Consider the following 27,620-nt stretch of genomic DNA (forward strand, 5'->3'; position numbering starts at 1 on the left):
AGGAAGCATACTTTTGTTGTGCTTTGCTTATTATTGTGTCCTCAATCAGCTTTCTGAAATTGAACCCAGGTTAAAGCCATTGGACCCTTTCGGTCATCGGAGTCGGGAGAAAATAACGGGAAAACACACCCTCGTATCCGCGCGTTTCGCCGTGTCATGACATGTGTTTTAAATAAATCCGTAATTCTCGACAACGAGAATTGATATTGTGGTACTGTTTTCTCAAAAATAAAGCATTTCATGGAATCATATTTCAAGAGAAGTCTTTCACCACTACCTTCTGTAAACCCTTTAAGTTATTTGTAAATCTGTGAACTTTTTTTTTTCTGTACCGAAAGGGTCCAATGGCTTTAAATTAACTCATCTCACTCAATCGTGTACTTGTTAGTGTGGTCTTCTGCGTAACAATGCTAAATGCGTGACATGGTATGATGGAACACTATACTGCTATTTTATCCCATTATAGCAGAACTTACATTTTGTTACCTGAGCCCAATTTCATAGAAGTGCTAAGCACAATAACTTTCTTAGCATAATATTTCTTCCTTAATAAAAACAAGATTACCAACAAAATTTCCGTTTGTTGCATATTGCTTGTTACTGATTCAGCTGCTGAAAATCACGTGAAAATTGGTTGGCAATCCTGTTTTTATCAAGGCAAACATTTCATACTGAGCAAATTTTTGTGTTGAGCAGCTCTATGAAAATGTTACCTGGTGCACCCCTTGTTGAATAGCCTAAACAAAAATTAATGTAGAAACGCCCTCTAGGTCAAAGTAAGCAAATATTCCTGCATCATCGTCAGGTTTATCGAGTAGCTTCATTTAACCGTCTCGTGTTAATTGTTCTGTTCAATTCAATACATAAATTTATTTCAATGTTTATCTATAGATTAAAATATCTCAGAAATTCTACCTTTATGCGTATTAAAATATTGTGTCGCTTCATCAATATGTGGCTTAACAAATGAGAACAAAAGGCTCAAAAACAAGAAATCAAAGTCAACGAATGGTTCTTGAAAAGGGCAGCCATTTTAGAGAGGTGACGTATACCAACCTATTATAGATTCAAATTTGACAAAGACTTCAGTTATAACATGCATTAGAAAGATCGTAATTGTTAAACTTGTCGTATTCATATTGTGACAATAATATTAATCATTGACACTCATTCTCTTTAATGAACTTGCGGAATCAGACCAGTCTATTAATTCCCCACAATCTCGACTTGGTAATAAGTTAACCTATGTTGATTTGCATGAGAGATGAATGGCGTGATGTGTTAATTAACCACAAACTTAGACCAAAAGAAATCAAACTAGACATAAGTTTAAGATCATATTAATAGCTTTCATTAAATTGTAATACGAAATGTCGAGACTATTGCGGTTCGTCTGTGGGAACAGTATCGCCAAAATCAACAGTTGGTGAACTCTCCTTTAAAGTTGCAATCCTACGAAAATTGAACTATGCATCTACATGAGCCACAAGCATGAGTGCAGTTTTAGATACAAAGACACCAATATGAACAACATCTAATTATTGAGTAGTTCTTTGGAGACCTGATTCGACAAATTCAATCACTTTCTATTCGTCGTTGACAAAGCGATGTTAAATGATAAGATAAATACGTCACTGGTTCTAAACATATTGTTCATATAGAATGGTCATAAAACAAATGCGTACCCAAGCTTTCAGCTGTTCATTTATGTTATGATTTTGTCTCTATTTACAAAACTCATATACTATTATAATAGTATTTGTATCTTTATTTGTATATGGTTTATGTCAACTCGAACGCGGAACTGATATCGAAGGACAGGATGTCCGAATTGTTTTTAGAGGAACCATGATCGTGTTTATAAGAACATTGGTATCCCGTCACTCCAGGATCAGGAGACGTACTTTGTGTTTTTGGCATCAATCCAACTATACGATGAACTTAAAACAATGTTAATTATAATGTGTTGGCAAAGCAAGCAAGAAAATTTTCCATATTTGGGGGTGAGGGTGGTTTTCTTTTAAGACAAGGGCTGAGACTTGGAGTCACTTCTATTTGAATACTCCACCAGCAAGTCCATCATGGCGGGTCTGTTTCATGCACGACTCGGGTTCCTCGTCGTCCTTTGTGGACTTTTTGAAGGTATGTTAATCTGACTTTTAAAAAAATCTGGGTTTTTTTTTACCTACATTTTTTATTGATTAAGAATAAATCAAAAAAAAATTTCGGGTGACAGCCGTGACCTTCAGTGAGGTGTGGTGGGTAAAAAAAAAACGAAAAAAAAAAAAAAAAAAACAGCATTGCAAACCAGTATTTGAGTTAGTGTAAGCATGCATGTCTTCCAGCAGACAACAACAGGCATAGCCCACAAGTTACATGAAAAGCTTTAATTAACGTTGAAGTATGGTCAGACATTAAACTTACACGGTTTGAAGATAATGATGATGGAAAGCTTCCATTGAAATATTACTTGCTGAGGTGCTGTAGTTGTTGAGAAAATGAGTAAATCAAGTCACGAAAATTATTAAGCATGTGAAACGTACTTTCGTGACACTATTTTATTCATTTTTCAGAAACTACAGCACCTCAGCAACTAATATTTTAAGGGAAGCCTTCTACTGTCTTCCAACTGTGCCAGATTATTGTAAATCTAAATATTCTGCATGCTTTTATAGGTGTGATTGCCGTGGACGATTTTACTTGTGTAACTAAGCCAATAGTTGGGCCTAGTGAGGAGACCTTCATCGCTGGATTCTTTGTCAACTTGGACGGAACTCTCTCCTTTGCCCGAACTCAACACACTAAAACTGTGGATTCTGCGCTAACCCTACCAACCGACAGCAATCTGGACCCAACTGCTCTGCGCGGTGATGTTTCAGTCTCTGTTCTACGGATGCCGGCATCTGGCGGGATCTCAAGGATCGGTGTATATGGTTGTCAAGCAACAATGGCTGGAGGTTCTTTGACTAGTATTGGAACCGTTATTATGAACACTCAAGGTACGAAGCAAGTTGTGAGCCGAAACTAAATTTAGTTGTTGTAGCAGTAGATGAATTAAATGAAAAACTGAATCTTGTAAAAAAAAAACGTAATTTAAAAACAAATTCCAATGAAACAATGGTGTTGTTGTTCTTGTAGTTCTTGTTCATGTTGCTCTTAATGTATAATGAAAGTGTTCTTTGCCACCCCCGCATACTTTTCTAACATTTGTTTTATAACAGCACAAAATAATAAACATGTACAAAATGAAATTTCATTTTGTTTACAAAAAAATGTTGATTGAGCTGGTTATGCCTCTGACATGTGGGCCCGATGATTCAATACTATGAAGCCCCATTGGTGCCACTTGACAAGTGCATTATGTTTCACTGAATGAGATGTATTTCACAGCACCGCCACTTATATCTGGCGGCCGCCACTTAATAAGTTGCGGCTGCCACTTATTATCTTGCGGCCGCCACTTAGTAAGTTGCGGCCGCCACTTATTATCTCGCGGCCGCCACTTATTATCTCGCGGCCGCCACTTATTATCTTGCGACCGCCACTTATTATCTTGCGGCCGCCACTTATTATCTCGCGGCCGCCACTTATTATCTCGCGGCCGCCACTTATTATCTCGCGGCCGCCACTTATTATCTCGCGGCCGCCACTTATTATCTTGCGGCCGCCACTTAGTAAGTTGCGGCCGCCACTTATTATCTCGCGGCCGCCACTTATTATCTTGCGGCCGCCACTTAGTAAGTTGCGACCGCCACTTCAAATCTTGTAATTGAAAACAGATATAATAATAATAATAATAATAATAAACGAGACATATAAAGCGCATTTTACAACATTCAATGCGCTGGAAGAGTGCTACGGAAAAGACGATTATGAGAAAAGATGTGTTTTTAATTTACTCTTCAATGTCTGTAGTGTGTTGGTGTTCCGAATATGACTTGGTAGGGCGTTCCAGCACCGGGGACCAGCGACTGTTGGGGCAGGTTGTCATCCATAAGGACGTAAAGTCGTGCAATTGTTGTCGGCATTTTGCAATGTTTGACAACATGGAACGGGATTTATTGATACAAGTTTATTTCCAGCTTGGATTAAATTATAGGGAAATCCTGTGATCTTTAGCAACGAATCATAGAATCATAATCAGTATGCGGACCCTGAAGCGTGAATTGAGCAAGCTTGGACTTTTCAGGAGAAAACACAAATCTGACTTGTTAGATGTGACCATGTTCATTGTTAACACCCAGACAAACCAAGGAAATCACTAAGGGCTGCTTCGAAGCTAAAGAGCCTTCCATGAATGTGCGAGCATAAAGTTACGTGTCACATGTCAAGGCGATTGCCCATGAGTTGAGTAAGTTTTTGCCGCAAGATAATAAGTGGCGGCCGCAACTTACTAAGTGGCGGCCGCAAGATAATAAATGGCGGCCGCAAGATAATAAGTGGCGGCCGCGAGATAATAAGTGGCGGCCGCGAGATAATAAGTGGCGGCCGCAAGATAATAAGTGGCGGCCGCGAGATAATAAGTGGCGGCCGCAACTTACTAAGTGGCGGCCGCAAGATAATAAGTGGCGGCCGCAATTTACTAAGTGGCGACCGCAAGATAATAAGTAGCGGCCGCGAGATAATAAGTGGCGGCCGCGAGATAATAAGTGGCGGCCGCGAGATAATAAGTCGCGGCCGCGAGATAATAAGTGGCGGCCGCGAGATAATAAGTGGCGGCCGCAACTTACTAAGTGGCGGCCGCAAGATATAAGTGGCGGTGCTGTGAAATACATCTCAATCAGTGAAACATATATGCACTTGTCAAGTGGCACCAATGGGGCTTCATACAATACACTATTTTTGCTCTTATTCAGCCGACTTTGAGCCAACTGCTATAAGCCAGACGGTAAACTTAGGGGAAGAGGTACGTTTAACAGTTACTGCTGCTGCTACGGGCCAGCAGTCAACTCGTTGGAGAAAAGATAGCAGCAATCCCATCGCTTCGTCCAATGGCAACCTTTATTATGATATCATTGGAGCTAGTAACACACATGCTGGAACATACGAGGTTCATAGACATGGTGTTCGTGGTCAAGGCAAACAAGCGCTCATGAGGTTACTTGTTAGAGGTAAATGATTCTTGAGATTGGTTTCATATGATTGGTCTGACATAAGTCAATAGTGGAAAATAAATGGTGGCCACGGAGAGACATCACAATTATTAGCAAAAAGTGCCACACATGTGCGATGTCCTGGGTTGCGCATACGTGTACGAATAGTGTTTTTCCTTTTTTGTCCTTCATTGTTTGGCATATCTTCAGAATAATGTTAAAATGACAGACATTTTTCCCTGCCAGATACTTGGCAGGGAAATAGTCAAGCCCCAGTGTAAGCATTACTAAACAATATAATTACCAAGGAACTTCGTACCGGGCTATGTCTTGAAATGCAAAAGACACCCGGCTAGCTTTATAGGCATACATAACAGAAATAAGTGATGCCGGTTGGGTTAAATGTAGACAAGAAGTATGTGGATAAATACAAATATTATGTTGAATCCAGAAAATGTAAAGACATTTTACAACAACAAAATCATGAGGACAAAGCAATAATGATCATATTGGTAAGACCTGTACTAGTTTCCTGTTCCGGGTATTCAGTGGTTAAAGGAGATATTGTGGGTTATTTGGATCTAACTTTTGTCAATGTTCATTTTTGTTGAAATAATGCCAACTTGTCATCCTGCACTTTTCTGTCATTTTAAAATGACTTCCCACTTTCAAGGATGCGGAAGGGACACGTGGGGTAGAGATACTGAATGCAATAGAAACTGCCCCATCTGTTTTAACGGCGGAGTTTGTGATGACGTCAGTGGTGTGTGTATTTGTGGCCCAGGTTTCAGCGGCACTTTCTGTGAGATATGTGAGTATAGTATAGTTCCCTGTAAATCACAAAACACCGAAGTTGTTCTCACTAAATTCTGAAAAAAGTATAGTTGCAAGACGATAGTTAAGTGCACGGTGGGGAGGGAGCGAGCATTGGATCGCAATAGTTTCAAATACAGCTTGATAGTGCCCCGCTCGTTCATTTAATTATCTACTTTTTTGCTGTGACGATGGTCCATACAACTAAATTAAAACTCAATATTAAAATTAAAGACAGATATTAAATGTTTCAATTGTATCGAGTTTTCCTTGACCTTCAAGTTTTAAGAACACCTCGGATACGAGGAAGGATGATGGCGCATTTGTGTCAGTTTGCAGATGTTTTTCGCCTCGCTCAGTTCATCAAACAAAAGGGAACAGTATCACTCATCGAAACATCCGTTTCCTTTCCTCTCTTGACTTCTTCAGGTTCATCATGATCTGGCTAAAGACTTTCATTTGAATAATTTTTGTTTTTAACAACATACACTGTTGTGTGTAAATTAGCACTGTATACTCAATACTCTCCCGATTCGAACCCACAACATTTGCAAAAGAGGCAGATCATAATTCTGACTTCCATGTTGTTATCATTTTGTCGGCCGCACAGTGCTTGGTCCTAACCGCTTTGGCCAAAGTGGCAGCCTACGATGTGATTCTGAAGGATTGCCTTCACGAGGTTCTACTTGTAGAGGAATGTTGTTCTGTTTACCAGATCCCTACGGCTGCAGCTGTGCTGCTGGGTACCAGGGACTTGACTGCCGCAAAGGTAACATTTGAGATCGCATTTGGCTTTGTTTTGATACATTTCTACGCGATCCCCCAGCTGAGTGTAGGTCCGTGTTGTGAATGAAACAGGCTGACTCTGAAAACTACATACAACAATAAGAGATCAATATTTGAAAAGTATTTCCTGCACTTACTTTCCCAGGGGAGTGTAAACGGTTCTTCGTATGGATACACAAGTGAATGGAAGTGCGCAGCGAGGCGATGGTATCAGAGTGAAGACCGAGCCTGCTCAGTTTAAAGAATGATGGTGGCCGCTTGGCCTATCTGATTTATTGTTTATTTTATTTTTTTGCAAAAGGAGTTTGTTACATTTTGTGTGGGTTTGACTCAATTAACCTGTACGTAAAGCTAAACAAAAATCGGGCTTACAGTTTTAAGAACTATATGGCCTTTTTTAAAACTCTGGACTATACTTAGGTGTCACATGCGCCAGGGTCAATTGTATACAGTCTATAGGGTCCGACAATGTTTTATAAGCAAAGTGTGTCTTGATTTATTGTTGTTATAATTGAGTCCCGCAGAATGTGACGACAGAACATTCGGAGTGAACTGTGCACAGACATGTCATTGCAGCGAGGGAAGTGTCTGTAATAAAACAACAGGGCGTTGCTCGGTCGATTGTGCTACCGGCTACAGAGGCATCAACTGCCAAATTGGTAATTTGAACATTAGTAGTTCCTTTGAAAAAGTTTTATTTCTCAACATACTCAGCTAATTATGAAGCCCCATTGGTGCCACTTGACAAGTGCATTATGTTTCACTGAATGAGATGTATTTCACAGCACCGCCACTTATATCTGGCGGCCGCCACTTAATAAGTTGCGGCCGCCACTTATTATCTTGCGGCCGCCGCCACTTATTATCTCGCGGCCGCCTCTTATTATCTCGCGGCCGCCACTTATTATCTCGCGGCCGCCACTTATTATCTCGCGGCCGCCACTTAGTAAGTTGCGGCCGCCACTTATTATCTCGCGGCCGCCACTTATTATCTCGCGGCCGCCACTTATTATCTCGCGGCCGCCACTTATTATCTCGCGGCCGCCACTTATTATCTCGCGGCCGCCACTTATTATCTCGCGGCCGCCACTTAGTAAGTTGCGGCCGCCACTTATTTTGCAATGTTTGACAACATGGAACGGGATTTATTGATACAAGTTTATTTCCAGCTTGGATTAAATTATAGGGAAATCCTGTGCTTTTTAGCAGCGAATCATAGAATCAGCGAATCAGTATGCGGACCCTGAAGCGTGAATTGAGCAAGCTTGGACTTTTCAGGAAAAAACACAAATCTGACTTGTTAGATGTGGCCATGTTCATTGACAAACCAAGGAAATCACCAAGGGCTGCTTCGAAGCTAAAGAGCCTTCCATGAATGTGCGAGCATAAAGTTACGTGTCACATGTCAAGGCGATTGCCCATGAGTTGAGTAAGTTTTTGCCGCAAGATAATAAGTGGCGGCCGCAAGACAATAAGTGGCGGCCGCGAGATAATAAGTGGCGGCCGCGAGATAATAAGTGGCGGCCGCGAGATAATAAGTGGCGGCCGCAAGATAATAAGTGGCGGCCGCGAGATAATAAGTGGCGGCCGCAACTTACTAAGTGGCGGCCGCAAGATAATAAGTAGCGGCCGCGAGATAATAAGTGGCGGCCGTGAGATAATAAGTGGCGGCCGCGAGATAATAAGTGGCGGCCGCAACTTACTAAGTGGCGGCCGCAAGATAATAAGTGGCGGCCGCAACTTACTAAGTGGCGGCCGCAAGATATAAGTGGCGGTGCTGTGAAATACATCTCAATCAGTGAAACATATATGCACTTGTCAAGTGGCACCAATGGGGCTTCATAGCTAATACTAAATCATTAGAACAGTTTTGGGAATTCAGACCACACCCAAAGTGACTTCCATATTTTAAATTGGGATTCGCTGGAATTGTATCTTGCAATGCATAACATCACCTTCTCGAAGTGACATTTTAAAGAACTGACGGCTATGTTGAACTTCAAGGTATTGTGACGGTTCTTTAGGAAACATTAAATCCTGTATTACGTTTGTTTTTCAGATTGTAGAACACCTGGCATGAATGGTTTATGCGCAACACAATGCACAGGTCGGTGAATTGAACTTGCTTGATGAACAAAATGGGTTTTCTGAAAAGAAATGTACAGCCGTACCAAATGACACCATAGAACACGATTTCCAATGTTTCTTTCTCATTGATCGAAGTATGCATATACTTTGCTATAAAATTCGTGTTACCGGTATAAGTTTTAGCTATGAAACCGTGTGAGCCTTGGGCCTTTTTAAGCAAAGATGTAGGCACTACACCTGCTTATCACCCATCATATATCCTCCATCTAAACTTCTTATAAGTTCTCATTACGTTTGTAGACGTTTGACTAATATGCCTACTCTGATAACCCAAAGCAGCCCTCACTATAATGTCGCTAGAATACTCTCCAAGCCCTATTGATATTATTGAGTTCTGCTTCATCTGTTTATATCTATTGTGTTCTTATTCAGAGTTGTTTAAGTATAACAACTTAGTAACAATTAAGTGTGGGCCAAAAATGTACTAAAGTCCCGATGACGTCATCGGTTGTCGCATGTCAAGTATTTGATGTTGTCATTTTTAAATTATGTATCAATTTAACTAAATATGCTGTGAACGTGTGGTTCTTCTGAAAATCTGTGATAGAAATTAAGGAGTGTACTGACATATGGTGGAGACGTTGTCATAAGGTAAACCAAAATGCGTTTTATTCGTGTACACGTCGAAAAAAACACACAAGGCTTCGTTTTTCAACATTGTCACACTGCCACATCAGCACTTTAAAACCGTTGCGTTATTGATTGTTGTGCTACTTTATTATTCGAGGGTGTGAATAATAATTTAGAAATCATGTTTATCTTTGCCATTGCTTAAATTTGATTCCATAGCTCCATCAAGTGTTACTCTGTTTCGTGCTGTAGCACCATCGACCTCCCCAACTCAAATTCATCTGGCCTGGAAGTTTGTCAGCAATCTATGTGCAGTGGAGCGTTACCAAATTGAATATGAACTGACCAATCAAGACCAGTGCAAGGATATCCCCTCGCTTCGAGTTGAAGTAACATCAGGTATTTCTCTCTTGAATTCTTGATAAGCTTTGGCTGCTTAAAACTAAGTCTTTGTTCTTGTTAATGCAAGACATCAGAACACTAAAATGACAATAAATAGGGCAATGCTATAGGCAAAAGCCGACCACGATGTACAGGGGCAGTCGGGAGTTTGTTTCTCGGGGTCTCGTCTTATTTTATTTACTGTATGGGGTAATCTTCAAGAGTAAAAAAAAAAAAAAAACAGTTTTCATGACTCCCCTGTGGGGTTTTCATCAACTAAGTTATTACGTGCCTGACGTGGCAAATAGAAGAACACGTGTTTAAATGCCGATGGTCAGATAAATTTAGAGAAACAAAATATAAACTTTGCCGAAGAGAGAAGCCGTAACAAATAAAAAAGTTTTGCAATTTTATGAACTCTCTCAAATGGAACAACTTGGTAAATTTCTGATACATTGATCTTTTGAGTTTGTGTCTCCCTTGTTATGCATAGATTTATACGCAGAGAGTGTGATCATATCAAGTGGCCTACTACCATTTTCTAGTTACACTGTGTACATCAAGGCTTGGAATGAGATTGGTGCTGGACCAGAAACCTCTATCTCAGTCACTACAGGGGAGACTGGTAAGTCTAAAATCAATTAAAATCAAAAATGAAATGTTGTTTTAAATAGTACTTTTATGCACATTGTGGAGGAATTGTATTTTTATGTTATTACACGATTTCAACTCAGTCGATGACGTCTCATTGTACGCAAATCAATTTTACTCCTCATAAAACAATTGACATTACGAATGTTGGTTTGCAAGACAGAAGGGAAATATAAAAAAAAAAAAGGCTTCGAAATTTGTAATAATATAACAATACAAAATAATGGTGTAGATGGCTTCTTATAAAGCGCTCAGGTCCGTCACGCTGTGACGCTCATGGCGCTTCAACTATAATTACCCCTGGTCAATTGGCCTTAGCGAACAAAGCTAATCACTCACAAGAACAATCTCTGCCCTTACAGTATACCCATTTACCCCTGGGTGGAGAGAAGCATTTATAGTTAAGTTAAGTTAAGTTAAGTGGCACGACCGGGATTCGAACCCACACTAATGCTGAACAGAAACACCGAGCTTGAAAACCGGTGCTCTTATCCGAGGGAAAAGTTAAAATTTCAATGAAATAAAATGGTAGTTCGAGGGAAAGAATTACCATTAAAGCCATTGGAACCTTTTGGTTCAGAAAAAAAAAATTCACAGTTTTACAAATAACTTACAGGGTTTACAGAAGGCAATGGTGAAAGACTTCTCTTGAAATATTATTCCATGAAATGCTTTACTTTTTGAGAAAACAGCAAAACAATATAAATTCTCGTTAACGAGAATTACGGATTTATTTTAAACACATATCATGACACGGCGAAATGCGCGGAAACAAGGGTAGGTTTTTCCGTTGTTTTCTCCCGACTCCGATGACCGATTGAGCCTAAATTTTCAAAGGTTTGTTATTTGATATAGAAGTTGTGGTACACAAAGTGTGGGCCTTCGACACTGTTTACCGAAAGGGTCCAATGGCTTAAAAAGGGAACGTAGTACATGATTTTTTTTTTTTTTTTATTTTTTTTTCTCAAACCTGCCGATTTAGAAGCTCCCTGGAGCAATACTAGTATCGTTTTATTTAGTTCCAGAAGTTGCTCCTGTTTTAAACCGCACTGATCCTTCAAGTAATAGCATCCAGGTATTATGGGACCGTATTCCCTGTGGAAACAGACGCGGTACAATTACCTATTACGAGTGCAAAGTTGAAGAAGATGCAAGGAGAGTGATCACTGAATGGGTCACTGCGGGAGCTGCAGCAGTTGAGTCAGTTACGTTTAATGATCTTTCACCGTGCACGTCTTACACCGTGCAGGTCAGGGCTCATACTCGAGATGGAGGAGGACCGTGGATGGAACCTGCTCTTCTTAAGACGTCTGCTCAAGGTACTCAAACAATATAGCAGTTATATTAATAATTACAGCTATTAAAGTGAACGTTTGTTTACCAATGGTTTATAAACCGTTCGATGAAATAGCATCTATTCCTTATAAATGCATACACAATAAAACTGACCTTAACCGACAGCCATTTGGTTTATGGCAACTCGTTGTTATTGGCTTAGAGATCCCTATCGGTTTGCGGCAGGGGTATAAATCGAGTATCCATAACATTTTACAACATTCACTTTTTCGAAAAGTTCAATTATTCCAGCCAAAGTATTCCTTCCCTTTGAACTTTTTTAACAACATATATATGTAACCTTGTGTATACTGTTGTAACATTTGATATACACTTTTCTGTTTTGTATTTCAGAGCCAGTCATTGCTGTCTATCCAAAAGCAACTCCGTTACTCCCTACTAAAATACTTGTCACTTGGAGCTGGCAAAATCCCAATAACAACGATTGCATGGCAGATGAACTCCACATAGAGTATCAATTGAAGAATCAGTGAGTTAATTGAAATGTCATCATTGCACTACATGGACAATTAACATCACACAATTTGTAGTCCTGCAGCGAATCAGTTATTTGCACGTATATTTGCACAGAATCGGTTTTCACGAATCAGTAGTCTGCACGTACGAACTAGTTGGTCATTTTAATAAGCGAATATAGAATGCAATAGTCAAGTGGTTTAATGCATTAACTTCAAGTTTGGTGGTTCGGTCATTGCGATAATGCATCTTGAGACAATTCACTATTCTAGTATTGTTTTTCTCCACCCACAGGAGTAAAGACGATGAGACCTCTGACGTCACACGAAAACCATAACATGATTCGCGCGCATACCGCCGGGCAAAACCTTTGTGTTTTGGCAGCCAGCTAGAGAGTGTACGCAATCTTACTATGACTACGCAACTCAGTGCCCGGCGAAACATGACTTATATAGTGTTTTGTCAACAGAGGGAGGTTTTAATGTAAACATAGGTCACATCGTCTATAAATGGGAACTTTCGAGGGTAGAGATTGATATTGTGTTGGAAAACGCCCTCGGAGCACGGCAGCCTAGGGCTGTTTACTTCCAGAAAACTGGGAAAGATTAAGGTTGTAATTGGCTCAATGACCAGGGCACTAATGTAAAGCGCATTGATACGTTAAATGCGCTACATTGTTTTCATTATACATTGCTAGTCACGTTTTTATTTGTTTAGTTTAACTTTCAAAGAATGTTCATGACCACCAGTGACCAATGCATTGGAAAAACACTTTCTCAAGACCGACAAATGTTGCAGAGTGTCGACATTTCGGCAACTCAGACAACCATCTCTGGACTTGAACCATACTCCACCTACCGCGTGCACATCACGTCAGTAAGTGCCGGTGAAAGACAAGAGAGCTCAGTTGAAGTCACCACACTTGGAACGGGTACGTATTGATCTGCAGTAGGATGATCATGAGTATGACATTCATAGAGCGGCTTAAGCAGAAACTATTTGGAACATAAAAGCATACTGAGCAGGAAACCGGCCACAAGGTATCAGTCGACGTGGTAGTTTGGCTGGTAACCTAGTGTTTGCTATTAACATATTGGAAGCTAAATCGCAGGACTCAAATGTTTTGTTTTTACTTTTCTTCAGAGAGGAATACGTGTAACATTTCTCCGTATGCTGGATTATTGAAAAACAATGTCGTGTAGATTCGTAAGGATTGTTGTTTCCCCATTTTTTAAATTATGGTGTTTTTTCATTGAAATTGTGTTATCTTTGGTTTTTCAGAACCTAGTGGTCACCCAACGGTTGTTACGCCCAGTGAAGTCACTGACACAACGATATCTTTTTCTTGGAATCTACCAGAGTGTGGTCAGCGTCACGGCAACATAAATCAGTATCATTACACACTTCGTGGAGTTGAAGGCAGTGTGCCGATAGAGGGCACTATCCAAAATACTTTGGTGGATATCGTAGACCTTGTGCCTTTAACATCGTACACCTTTACTGTGTCTGCTTTGAATAAGTTTGGTTCCGGGCCTGAAGCTTCAATAACAGTTCAAACACTGGGGAAGGGTAGGCAGATCTTACAAATCGGTCGAATTACAGAAAATTATACAAAGATTATACAATTTAAAAATAAGACACAATTACAAATGCGACATCGGTTTAGGGCGGGGAGATTTACATACAATAAAACAAAATTGTCTGAAAGATTTGTGAGCAATATTTGGTTAACAAAATAATCTGATTGTCTGTTTGCCTCTTTAAGGTGCGAAAAATGGTGCGAAAAACATAATTACCATCAAAATGCCTAAAGTTACAACCCCATCTCTCCTCATGATTATTTCCTCACTTGTTATTTTGTCGTGTGTTTTTTTTTTGCGCCTTGGGAGCAAGAAGTGTTACGGACATTTCGAAGTGTGCTGGTTTCAACTTCATCAGGCTATTTCAATTGTTTTCGATTATAATTTGAATATTCTACAGGCAAGGTTAACAGTGGTAACTCGGATTCTAGCGATGACAACTCGGGTTCCAGTGACGGTAACTCGGGTTCTAGCAGTGGTGCAGTCGTGGGGGTAATGTTTACCCTTCTCGTCATCGTCGTGGCCGCTGTGTTGGTCGTTATTTTCATGTAAGATATATCAATGTAAAAACAATCTCCAGGTCATTGACCCAAAGAAGGATCCATGTGCATGGCTATATAGTAACAATCACACACAAACAAAAAACGAAGGAATGTCTGCCAATGTGTATCACCTAATTTATCAAAATTGTGTTTCTCAATTTACTACCAAATAATATGTTATACTGACTGTTTGATCCTACGACTTGTCGTTTTTAAATGCACTAATAAACATTGGTCTGCATTAAAGTTAAGTCAATCAATCAATTATAAATCCGTCAACAATCTGTTAAAGTGGTTATTCCGTTTGTTGTTTAAACCAGTAACTAACAGTTATCAAATTTAACTTCATTTGAAAATCCAAGCAATTCCAAGCGGTTGTAAGAGTATGAACAACAGTGTACCTAAATGAATTGTATGAATGATTCAAGAGAAAGTGATTTTCATAGAAATGATCACAATATTATAGCAAAGCATGTTATATTTTTCAGGAGGAAACGGCAGCATAACCAGCAGAATAACAAGAGGCCAACTCAAACAGCACGTTTTTCTCACACTAGCTCAAGTGTCAACGGTAAGTCAAGCATTCTTTTTTAGAAACCTCAACTCATCAGCAAATTTCCGCTGGCTTACAACTACATTAAATATAATTGTTAACTTTTCTTTTAGGATATTTCACATATTAATGGCCTACAGTACCAACCTCATCACTCGGATATTTCACGTTCTAGCACGGATGCCACTTTAACGAGTTCATGGTACTCCATGCAGCCCAAGTACAAACCATAAGGGAAACTGACTGGGTAAATTTTGAAATTATTTTGGGGGTTAAACAAAGAATTGTTATTATGCTTTTGTCTAAAGTGGATCTTCAAAATGTCCAACCAACACTATCGTCAACGAAGATACATTCCGCTGGCGGTTCATTCGCCGAAACGTATAAGCCAAGTGCATCCCCAAGCGATTCAACAAGCAAGCCATCCAAATCAACAGAAACAGGCTCTCCAACCAACCGTTCTACAGCTGACACATCTACATCCACCAAGGCTCCAATCAAACCAAAGCCTTACAATAAATCGCAACACAAAGTGCATGGTACTGCAAAGAGTGCATCTGCCGCCTTTACTTGGCCCGTTGCAATGGCGGAACTTGCGGGGTACATAAAGAGCCGGAAGACGGGGAAAATCAGCGGGTTCCAACAAGACTTCGAGGTTGGTAAACAAAATAACAGTTATAGCAGCAGAAGAGGTGGCAGTCCAAAATGGGTCATAATTTCTGCAATCCTTTTTGCTCAAGACACTTAAGTTTCCACTTAAACAGGGGCTACAGTATAATCTCAACATTTTAAATATTACCTTTGTTTGGTCAAATAGACACCGTAGATACCCGTTTATAACCATTTTACGCTTATTAAGCATGTGTGGGTGCGTTTATTAAACATGAGCAGCGCGTTCAATGACTTTTAGCTACCAACACGGCGCGTTCAATGACTTTTAGCTACCAACACGGCGCGTTCAATGACTTTTAGCTACCAACACGGCGCGTTCAATGAGTTGTAGCTACGCACACGGCGCGTTCAATTACTTTTAGCTACGAACAAGGCGCGTTCAATTACTTTTAGCTACAAATTTTAAATGTATTGCCTCTCCAGAAAATTGCATGGAGGCCATCCTCCTGCAAAACTGCAGATTATAAAGTGAAGATGTAAGGAAGTCAGTTGGTGTCTCCTGCAAGATGTAAATGTTGAACAACAGAGAGGGGGCACCCTGGTCAACTCCAACTAGAACTTTTAAACTGAAGATCACAAAATAATATAATAATATATAAATATATTTTTGCTCTTTAAAGACCTTTTCAACTGAGCCGACGAAACCACAGATTGTCGCCAAAAAGGAGGAAAATAAGAAGAAGAACAGATATCACAATATATTGCCATGTAAGTGTTGATTTCAATAAGGATAAACAAGGAACGTGTGCGAATGACATTGGTATACCAACCTACATAGAAACTGTTATTGTTGACTTTGTATATTATTACATATTATGTTAACCGAAGTTGACCACCATATCCAACACCATTTGTATGACAGACTATACTTCCCAAAACTCCCTGTACCTTGACAAACCATAATGTTAGATTCTTTGTTTTCGACAAATCTTTCTGGTCAGTTGCATTGTGAAACTCTCTCCTTAGTTACCGTAACTTGGTAAACAGTATCATGGACCTGTTTTTGAAGATATTGTATATACACACAACTCCTGTTAGCAGAGGCTCTATTTACCGTTGTCAACTATTACTTAGGACAACTCGTTTATATTTATTTTTACACGGTTTTAAGATTGTCTATATTAAAGCTCAATTGAGCAGTTGCTAACGATACATAAATTTTGTTGTGATTTGATTTTGTTTTTCTATTCCAGACGATCACTCACGTGTTACTTTGGAAATTCTTGATGGCGACCCGAACTCAGACTACGTCAATGCAAGCTATATTAACGTAAGTTGTATCAAGGGAAGTCATGACTTACTATTAAAGGCAGTGGACACTATTGGTAATTACTCAAAATAAATATTAATATAAAACCTTACTTGGTAACGAGTAATGGGGAGAGGTTGATAGTAACATTGTGAGAAACGGCTCCCTCTGAAGTAACGTAGTTTTCGAGAAGGAAGTAAATTTTCCACGACTTTGATTTCGAGACCTCGGATTTAGAAGTTGAGGTCTCGAAATCAAGCATCTGACAGCACACAACTTCGTGTGACAATGGTGTTTTTCTTTCATTATTATCTCGCAACTTCGACGACCGATTGAGCTAAAAATGCCAAGGGTCAATGCATATGTTGAGACTGCTGCAGCAGTAAACGATACCGTTTTACCGGGAGATGATCTTTCACACCTTCCCGTATCTAGTTGTGAAGGCTAGTCTTTGGCAATTACCAATAGAGTCCAGTTTCTTTAAAATAAGCAATTTTAAAATTAATACTTGTTAACTTGTTTTGGTTTTTCTCCGAATAGGGATACAAGAAAGAGTCAAAGTACATAGCCTGCCAGGGTAAGGACAGTTACAGATCAATTTATAAATGAAAACTATAGTCTGTATTTATTCATTTTGTTTCAGGGGTATTATAAAAGTAATAGAGACTTCCTATACTAGCCTGTCACTCAGTGACGCTGAAGGCGCTTTAACATTCAACGATAATGTTAACTGTAAAGCCAAGTTTTTTTAAGTATTGGACCAATGTACATGTGGCGACATAATAGTGGTTTACAATGTGAATGAAGCGCAGTTCTCGGACGCACATTCGTTTGCATAATAACGTCATGTAATCCTTGCCGTGACGCATACGAGCATCAAAACTACTCTCAGTAAAAAGTGAAAACCATATCGCTACAGGAATTTTAAAAACAGCATACTTTGGTTAAACTTGTATAGACCCATAGTCTTATGGTACTATGGAAATGTGCACAAAACTGTGCACATGTCACACAGGTGAAAGTAATTGTTGTTATTAATAGATTTTGCATCGGGGATAAAGAATATTAATTTTGCTTTTCACCCCCATTTGCCGATGTGTGTAAGCATTGTATACTCAGTACTTCCCCCGAGTCACCCTGGGAAAAAAAAAATCCCAGGTATATTACTTGGATGGGATTCGAGCCGGACATTTTCAATTCTATTTGCAGTATATTGTATGTCAATATTAGTCTTAACTTACTTATGACGCTGGATACATAGATCACAATGTCCACAACATGTAGTTTTTGTTGTCCCCAATTTAACCGTTTCCAGGTCCCAATCAGACTTCGTTGAACGACTTGTGGCGCATGATATGGCAGGAGCGAGTAGGGAAGATCGTCATGCTAACTAACCTGGTAGAAAAAGGAAAGGTAACTTTAGTCATGCTGGGTGTAGGTTCTTTAAAGGCAGAGGACACTATTGGTACAAGTAATGGGGAGAGGTTAATGGAATAAAACATTGTGAGAAACGGCTCCCTCTGAAGTGACATAGTTTCCGAGAAAGAAGTAATTTTCCACGAATTTGATTTCGAGACCTCAGATTTAGAACATGAGGTCTCGAAATCAACCATCTAAACGTATACAACTTCGTGTGACAAGGGTGTTTTCTTCTTTCATTATTATCTCGCAACTTTGATGACCGATTGAGCTCAAATTTTCACAGGTTAGTTATTTTATGCATATGTTGAGATACACCAACTGTGAAAGCTAGTATTTGACAATTACCAATAGTGTCCACTGCCTTTAATTTCAGATAGTCATTTTTGTCCAGACATTTCAATCGTCAGTCGAAACCAAGTTTACTATCAGCAGAAGGGAGAAAGTTGCAGCCACCAAGCTGGCAAAAAGGGGCACTCTCTTTTCATATTTAAATTATATCACGTTATGGATTTGGAAACAGTTTGATGGAAACTCATATAATCTAATTGAACTAGTCTTCATCGTATACATCTCAACCTAAAATGCAAAGTTGTATGTTTAAGACTTGTTTTAATTGTTGTTTTTATGACAGCAATGCAACATAGACAGTACTGAGATATCAGTATTGACAACATGAGCTTCAATTACTACAACAAAATTAACAATGAAATATTACATCACCGAATCGACTTGAAACGGGAGCCTTATAATTTCAAAAGGGGTTATTAATACACATGACAAATAAAACAGGAAATTTGACTTCTTTTTAATGTTATGGTTGTTACTGATATTTTTTTTTTAGGAGAAGTGTGTGCAGTACTGGCCCAAGGAGTATTCTCAAGATTATGGTGATTTCCTCGTCATCAAATCCGATGAGAAAGTCAGCCTGAATTTCGTTTTGCGGAGCTTTGACGTATCGAGGGTATGAGACACATTTCTTTGATTTGTGCAATCCCCCTGCAAAGTTTTCATTTTCATTCAAAAGTCATTTCACTTAATGTTTTCTTTTAAAGGCAGTGGACACTGTTGGTAATTACTGAAAATAATTATTAGCATAAAACCTTTCTTGGTGACGAGTAATAGGGAGAGGCTGATGGTTTAAAACATTGTGAGAAACGGCTCCCTCTGAAGTGACATAGTTTTCGAGAAAGAAGTAATTTTCCACGAATTTGATTTCGAGACCTCAGATTTAGAACTTGGGGATCTCGAAATCAACCATCTAAACGCACACAACTTCGTGTGACAAGTGTCTTTTGTCTTTCATTATTATCTCGCAAGTTCGATGAGCGCAAATTTCCACAGGTTTGTTATTTTTTTGCATATGTTGAGATACACCAACTGTGAAGGCTATTCTTTGACAATTACCAATAGTGTCCACTGCATTTAAAAGTATATCTAAAATAGTTATCATCAAAAACAAAACAAACATGTTTTTATTCTATTTTTTTTTTTTTTTTTTTTTTTCTGAAAGTCTTTTAATAATATAGGAACTCACTTTTAACCAAACATCTATACCCAACTTAGTTGTAAAGTTTTGTGGTGTGTGTTTATTTGTTTATTAGATAAGTGATCCTGATGGTGAATATCGCAAGATTGTTCAGTTTCACTACACTAAATGGCCTGATATGAAGCCACCAGAGTCCTCGTCTCTATTGCAGTTTATCCGACAAGTCCAGATATCTGAAAGCTCGCAGGATGGACCAATCATAGCACATTGCAGGTAGTGTTTTCGTTTTCAAATATTCATTGGTACACCACTAACTGTCTTTGCGTGCTTCTTGATTTATTTGGCTAAAAAAAGCACTGTCAAATCTTCAATGACTCTAAAATCACGGAACTGCTTTTGCACAGTATTATCTGGGTACTCGTTGAGAACTCACTCCGCGGCAGTGAAATTCGAGAAGTTCCCTAGATCCACCGGCCGATTTCACTACCTTATGCCCAGGGTGGGTGGTAAAAAAGCTTTAGTTGATGTTTATTGCTAATTACTATTATTATTTGTTTGTCATAGTGCTGGAGTTGGTCGCACAGGAACCTACATTGCCCTGGACGCCATGTTGGAACAGGCCCGGGCTGAAGGACAGGTTGATGTACTCAACTTTGTTCGCGAGATGAGAGACAAGCGCTACTTGATGGTGCAGACACAGGTAAGGTTTAGATCTCAATTCTTGATAAAGCTAATTGTTGAGAGATATTTTCATTGGGATATTATGACTACTACTTGGATGAATACAGTTCTTTCAATCCAATAACAAGAAAGGGCAAAATAACTGGCTAGTTGCTTTTGGTCCAGAGTGGCAGTCTTTGGGACAGGGGTGACAATAGACTTGATTCAAGTCCCATTCTCGTGTGAGAGGTCCCTAAGCAAGTCACTCCAACGTACTATAAAACAACACATAGCATACAGTACAGTGCGCGCTCGCCGTCAAAATGTGGTCTCGAGAACAGGTTGTGAAAGTAGAGCATCACACAACAGTAGTTTCCTGGGGATGGCACGGGCTTGGGACTTGAGTCAAGTCTAGGGTGACGATTGCACAGCTTCATTGAGCTCAGAGAGAGACCGACCAATGAGAGAAACATTAACAATGTGACACTAGATTATTGGAATGTTTTGGTAGGTAGTTGATGGAGTGACCTTTGAGGCTCAGTAGACCTAATGCTTGTTGGTTGGCGATTCTAAAACAAAATCATCTTGTATGTAGTGCGATCTAGATTTTGCAATTACTTTGGTGAATATTTTGGCAATCTCTTTTTCAACCCGACATATCCCCACATTTTCAGGCTCAGTTCAAGTTCATCTATGAGGCTTTGCTCGAGTCTAGCCTGTCCGAGAATACCGCAATCTCCGTGGATCGATTCCGGCAGGATTATGCCAAGCTGAAAAAGCGTGATAAGAAAACTGGAACAAATGGCATGGAAGACCAATTCCAGGTATGTTGCGTCAAATTGGTGGGAGCCACACCACTGCACACCAGCCAAATTAAGTTTATCCAAAACTAACAATTACGATGTCTTGTGGACTATTTTGTGCTCAGTCTAAATATCAGGTAATTAGCCACAAGGGAAACTGGCAAAGCTTCTGACTGGGCACAACACCCTCGAACAACTGATGACAAAATAAGAAGACCTCCAACATTTGACTCGATCGCACAATTCGTAAAAACACCGGCACGTACATAATAATTGTCTTAGTTCATCCCCAAATTATATGTTTTAATTCCCAGAATATGATTCTTGATTGTCAGACATATCAAAATGAAGCATTATGCAGTGGTCTCCCACGAAAAACTCCTTCAATGATTTGATATTTCTGTAAACTTAAACTGTGTAATTTTTGTTAAGACATTATACAAAAAAATCCTTTGCGTTTTTGTTTTATTTTATTTCAGATGTTAGAAACCTTCACAGCATCAATGGGTGATGATCAGTGCGCTGGGGCGAAGCACCCTGCTAACGTGGACAAAAACAGATTTCAGAAATGCGTTCCAAGTAGGTCCAACCTCATTTAGTGGTGCATGAAATTTGACACGGTATATACCCAATCTTTCTATTGGTGACCCGCTCTGCGAAAAAGAGTATTAAAGGCAGTGAACACTATTGGTAATTACTCAAAATAATTATTAGCATAAAACCTTTCTTGGTGACGAGTAATGGGGAGAGGTTGATGGTTTAAAAGATTGTGAAAACGGCTCCTTCTGAAGTGCCAAAGTTTTCGAGAAAGAAGTAATTTTCCACGAATTTGATTTCGAGACCTCAGATTTAGAAATTGAGGTCTCGAAATAAACCATCTAAACGAACACAACTTCGTGTGACAAAGGTGTTTTTTTATTTCATTATTATCTCGCAACTTCAACGACCAATTGGGCTCAAGTTTTCACAGGCATGATATATCCAACCGTATACATAAGCCTTTTTCGAAACTACGACTTCGGCTTTGGATTCGGCTTCAAGGCTACGTCTTCTCGTCTGATACCCTGGGCGCGTTTACGCAAAGCACGCGCAAATTGTCAAACCAACCGCGGGGCCAGGCTAGCCTGAGCCGAATCCGAAGCCAAATCCAGTCGTTTGGAAGAGGGTACTAATATTCCATAAAAGGGAAGTCATTCTCTGTACAAAGGATCACCACAACATTACAGTGGACAGAATCCCCCACTTATTGGTATTACAAGTATGCTTCAATGTTTGTTTACATTATATGTAATGAAGAGAGCAAAATTGTGAGAAAATTAACCCAAATCTACAATCTTAACTTTGAGGGTTAAGTAATTACATTAATATTCACCTACTATGCAAATATGTTATAACACAAACTTCTGGATGCTAAAAAACGGTCTTACTTGTTTGTGTTTACAGAGGACAGTACAAGACCTTATCTGATGACAGAGGGTGACACAGGCAGTACAAACTACATCAATGCAACGTTCTTAGATGTAAGTTTTCTTGAGAAATCATTCAGTGAAACTTTGTTATGATTACATTCCGTAAAGAGACATCTATACGTCTGAAGACACAGTTTGTCTAGATGCAAACTTAATGGGAATTTAGTATCCAGAAATCAAATTCTTAAACAAATTATCAGGCTAAAGATCCTAGACCATGGACACGTCTTTAAAAATGGATTTTCATAATTACAAAGGTTCTAAAAGTTGATATAATGTGTAGCCGGCGCTGTATGCTTATTGTTGGGAGCACATTATTGTTTGTTTTTCACAATTATTAAGTGTACATTTTTCCAAATGATTTCATAATAATATAAATAAAGCGCTTTGTTTATGTCTCTTTCGGAATAGCGCTGTATAAGCACTGTTCATGGTTAGGTTCACTTGACTCTTTCAGCATCAGTAGGCCCAACTAAGTCTTACTTGTCAATTTGAGTAACACTGTGTGGTAAGTTTGAATTGTAACCGGCACTCATTTTGAAAGATGAATCGCACAAAATTGTCTAAAAAAAATTATATATATTATGTATGTTTTTGTACAACAGGGGTCGAAAGGCAAGCACTCTTACATAGCCACCCAGGCGCCTCTCCCCTGTACGTTGGATGACATCTGGCGACTGGTGTTTGACTACAAATCATCTTGCATTATCATGCTCAACTCCGTGGAATCGGTATGTAAATCGGGTTGATTTTGGGAAAGAGCACATATAGCAACTTTGTTTTCCACTATTGATTGGCCTTAACTACAATGATAAAATTAAAGTATTCTCACCCAAGACTGGTTTACTTCCTCTGGACAGTGTTTTCCTGTTGCATCTGACCATAGTCTGACAAACTGCTTGAACTTCCCTCATGCCATGACAAAAATTCCCTTGAAAAAAAAAAACAGTTGGATCCCATTAAAAAATTGAATGGGATTCAAGTGATTCAATGGGAAACCGTGTGGAATTTGGGACATATTCAATGGGATCCACAGGGAGTCCCATTGGATCCCAATCAAAATATCGATGTGACTCAATGGGATTCAATAGGAATTGTTTTCTTCATTATGAAGTATAAGAAAAAAGTGTTGTACTGTCATAATGAGACCATTTAAAAGACTCACTGAATAACAAAAAGTCCCCTCGATTCACTAAGCGAAATTAGAGTCCTGGCCGATTTCCGATCTCGCAAGATAGTACTTCTTGAACAGGAATGTCTTTTTACAAAAAGAAGTCTCCCGAGTACCAAAATCTACCACTCGGCACTAGCCTTATAGCAAGACAAGTTCTCAAAAACTTATCTACACAGAAAATATGGTGTTACCGCAATTGTGGATTACCAATGTCTCAAAAACCATAATATAGCTGACCCTAATGGCTTGCTCTATGGGCGAGTGAGCTATTGTTTGGTAATCTCTGCTATAAAAAGGCATTGAAACAAACTATGGTATATAATATCATACCCATACTAGCCTATTGAATAACAAATTAATTTTGTATACATTTAGAATGTCCCCCAGTATTGGCCAGAGGAGGATGCTGAAATCCAGGTGGGGCCTTTGACAGTCAAATTGAAGAGTGTGGATCAACAAACTGACGATATGATCGTGCGACAGTTTACCATCTTCAAGAAGGTCAGTCATTTCTAAATATATTTCGACATGAAAGTCAAACTCAATCACAAATTCGTTCGACCTCATCGAGTCAATCTTACAAGTCCATATAATGCATTCCTCCAATCCTCTTATAAAAACCGAATTGAACAAATTGTATTTTTGAGTCGGATTTAAAGTATAACTTACTGTACACTCCCTTCTTGGAATATTGGTTTACCTTTAAAAGCTGAGCAGTGTATACATGCGATGAGTTACTAAACAAGTGGAACTCTCCCTTAGTTCAGATAAACCATAAGGTACAAAATTGATATTAAAATATTAGGTGCTTGTGTATAATTAGGTGCTTGTGTAGAGTTACTGCGTTTCCGTTGGAGCACATTTCGGTGCAACCCGTTGGATGTGTGGCAATATGACTATTGGATTTCTTGGTAACTTGAAGTGTTTTGTTATCAGAGTGAAGATATGCAGACTGTATGCCACATCCAGTTCCTGCAGTGGCCATCAGGGAAGGATATCCCAAGTTCACCACCCAGTCTCCTCAAGGTGCTGGCTACTGTCAAGATGTGGACGCAAGAGCACCCCGATGGACCACTCACTGTGCAATGCATGTGAGTATCTACGAAAACCTGAGATACTTGTGTCATTATCAATGTACTAAATAAAATGGGCTCGGCACTTCGTTTTGGGTTGCTCAGCAGAATCAATTCACTGGTTTGTTTCCCAAGAAGTTACAATAAGACATACGCAAAGATTGGTCTAGACGGAAACTTAACAGTTATTGGAGATAAAATATTTTGGGGTTTGTTTAAACATTATGATGACTATGAGTTAGTGTTGATAAGAGCTGTTGGTTTGATAAATTAAAAACTCTTGGTGCCAAAAAACACCTGTTTATCGTTTTTTTGTTTGTTTTTTTAATAAGAGAGTTATAGGTCTTTTTTATGTTGTGTTAATTATTTGAACAAAGAGGAAAGAGTCCATGTTAATGTAGAGCTCAGAATTAAAAAACAATTATGGCTCATAAAATAATCCCCCAAGTTTTGCCTTTTTGTAACTTTGCAATTCTTGTACCAGCGGCGCTGGTCCAGCGCGCCACAACTGTTAACGTAAACGTACGCCCTCTCTTAGATTTGTTAATTTTTTTTTTTTTTACAAAGATTACATAATATTATGTCGTGAAACTATTATCCTAAATGTTCCCATCTTGGTCTTGCCCAGTGACGGGGAAGGTTGCAGTGGAACATTCTGCACCCTGGTCACCCTCTTAGATCGACTAGAGCAGGATGGGGTCATTGACGTCTTCCAGGCAGTTAAGAAACTCCGGTCAACTCGAGCTGGAATGGTCAAAACATTGGTGAGCTAATTTCTGTTTATGTTTTATGTGTGCATAGTCCAGAAATAAATGATCAGCTACATAATAAAATAGGGTAACTTTAATTCTTATTTCAACGAACATCAAAATGTGAAGTACTTGAAATCATGTTCTCAATTCGCCGTGAATTGGAACTTGGAATTTTTCTTGATTGCATTAACATTCATATACAATTTATATAAAAAAAATATATTTTCAGCCTATGGCACTTAACAACAGATCTCCATTACTCGTTACCAAAAGGAGGTTTTCATGTCAAATTTTTTTTTGAATAACTATGGATATTGTCCACTGCTTTTAACAATCGCCAATCATTGTCTGTACACACTGTGTGGGAATAATTATATCCATGACCAGAAACCAGAATGATGCATGCCCATTGACCCTAATAAGCTAATTATTTAAGTTTATGGTTAACTTTCAGGCGCAGTACCAACTATGTTACCAGCTCATCAAGTTACATCTCGACTCAGCATCATCTTCTTCCATCTACGAAAACCTGGGCCTACATCGTTAAAGCCATTGGACCCTTTCGGTTCAGAAAAAAAAAATGTTCACAGGTTTACAAATAACTTACAGGGTTTACAGAAGGCAATGGTGAAAGACTTCTCTTGAAATATTATTCCATGAAATGCTTTACTTTTTGAGAAAACAGCAAAACAATATAAATTCTCTTTAACGAAAATTACGGATTTATTTTAAACACATGTCATGACACGGCGAAACGCGCGGAAACAAGGGTGGGTTTTTCCGTTGTTTTCTCCCGACTCATATGACCGATTGAGCCTAAATTTTTACAGGTTTGCTATTTGAGAAGTTGTGATACACGAAGTGTGGGCCTTGGACAACACTATTTACCGAAAGGGTCCAATGGCTTTAAAAACCCTTCTCACGCAATGACACTTGTGTTCTAAGCAAGACACTTAACCATTGATTCGTCCTTCGGATGAGACGTAAAGCCGTTGGTCCCATGTGTTGTGTAACACATGTAAAATAACCCAGTGCACTTATAGAAAAGAGAAGGAGTTCGCCCCGGTGTTTTCCTGGCTGTGGCTGCTGTATGCGCCGTGGCACCTTGTAAACCCTTATAATGTGCTAAATAATTGGGTCTCATAATTCATCACTGGAATAACCCATCTTTCTGAAAGTTTGTATATACTCAGCGCCGTGAATTGAGTACCTTGTTTGGTAGATATGTGCGCTATATAAGACTTCGATATTAATACATTATTATAATAATATATCAGTTTTCTTTACAATGTGCCCATAATTATATTGCATGGATCCTTTGTTTACCTTAAAAACGTAACATCCAAGAATTAAAATGCATCTCAATTCGGCATCATATTCATCCATCTGGGAATATATTACATCGCGTAAAACCATTCTAAGATGCACTGTGTGAACGCATTTCACATAAATCGGTTTACTTTAAATGTGCCAAAGATTGCACATACTCTTTGTTTGCACAAAAACGAGTCTGACTGCGAAATTTAAATTCGTAATGTCCACCTAAATTAAATAGCTTTCAAGCTCAGTATTTAAATGAATAGCAATAATTATTTATTTTTGTCGGATATCTTTTCGTATACTGTGCCTTAAAGTATTTATTACTAATTATAAAGCAAACAATCAATAAGCAGAAATTAGGCATATTGCTACTCAGCATTAAAATTTATCATTAATTTCAAATTTAATTATTGTAATTTTTCCTCAGTCCTCGATTTCTTTTTTTATTTCAATAACAGGAAGTTGTCAATGTTAGTTCTCACAGGGCCCCTGCAGTAATACATTTTGAGTAATATTTAGAACTACTTCCAAAAATCCCGTTTATATTATTTTGTATGGATACTAGCTGACATCCATTATTATTGATTAGTTTACATGACAACTTGTCTGGA

At 38.9% G+C, this 27,620-nt stretch overlaps 1 protein-coding gene across 1 annotated transcript; it reads left to right on the forward strand.

Moving 5' to 3' along the window:
* Positions 1-2,070: 2,070 nt before the first annotated feature.
* Positions 2,071-26,295, forward strand: LOC117297770 (receptor-type tyrosine-protein phosphatase alpha-like). The gene is made up of 28 exons (XM_033780919.1): positions 2,071-2,142; positions 2,676-2,999; positions 4,857-5,111; positions 5,767-5,904; positions 6,517-6,675; positions 9,630-9,809; positions 10,285-10,416; positions 11,462-11,761; positions 12,132-12,267; positions 13,004-13,185; positions 13,536-13,619; positions 14,235-14,382; positions 15,212-15,584; positions 16,222-16,309; positions 16,795-16,871; positions 17,391-17,427; positions 18,166-18,263; positions 19,114-19,233; positions 19,874-20,031; positions 20,323-20,458; positions 21,093-21,242; positions 21,701-21,800; positions 22,665-22,741; positions 23,296-23,421; positions 24,240-24,365; positions 24,801-24,955; positions 25,566-25,701; positions 26,144-26,295. The coding sequence occupies exons 1-28, from the start codon at positions 2,082-2,084 to the stop codon at positions 26,234-26,236; spliced, it is 4,149 nt and encodes a 1,382-aa protein (XP_033636810.1). The 5' UTR covers positions 2,071-2,081; the 3' UTR covers positions 26,237-26,295.
* Positions 26,296-27,620: the final 1,325 nt, after the last annotated feature.

Source organism: Asterias rubens, chromosome 12 (assembly GCF_902459465.1).
Source record: "Asterias rubens chromosome 12, eAstRub1.3, whole genome shotgun sequence".
In the NCBI taxonomy this organism is placed as follows: Eukaryota; Metazoa; Echinodermata; class Asteroidea; order Forcipulatida; family Asteriidae; genus Asterias; species Asterias rubens.

Excerpts from the sequence above, each read along its gene's own strand:
- LOC117297770 (XM_033780919.1), top strand. The coding sequence starts at position 2,082 with ATGGCGGGTCTGTTTCATGCACGACTCGGGTTCCTCGTCGTCCTTTGT. Across the intron at positions 20,032-20,322 it reads CCAATCATAGCACATTGCAG|TGCTGGAGTTGGTCGCACAG; the intron begins GTAGTGTTTTCG and ends TGTTTGTCATAG. Across the intron at positions 22,742-23,295 it reads TCAATGCAACGTTCTTAGAT|GGGTCGAAAGGCAAGCACTC; the intron begins GTAAGTTTTCTT and ends TTTGTACAACAG.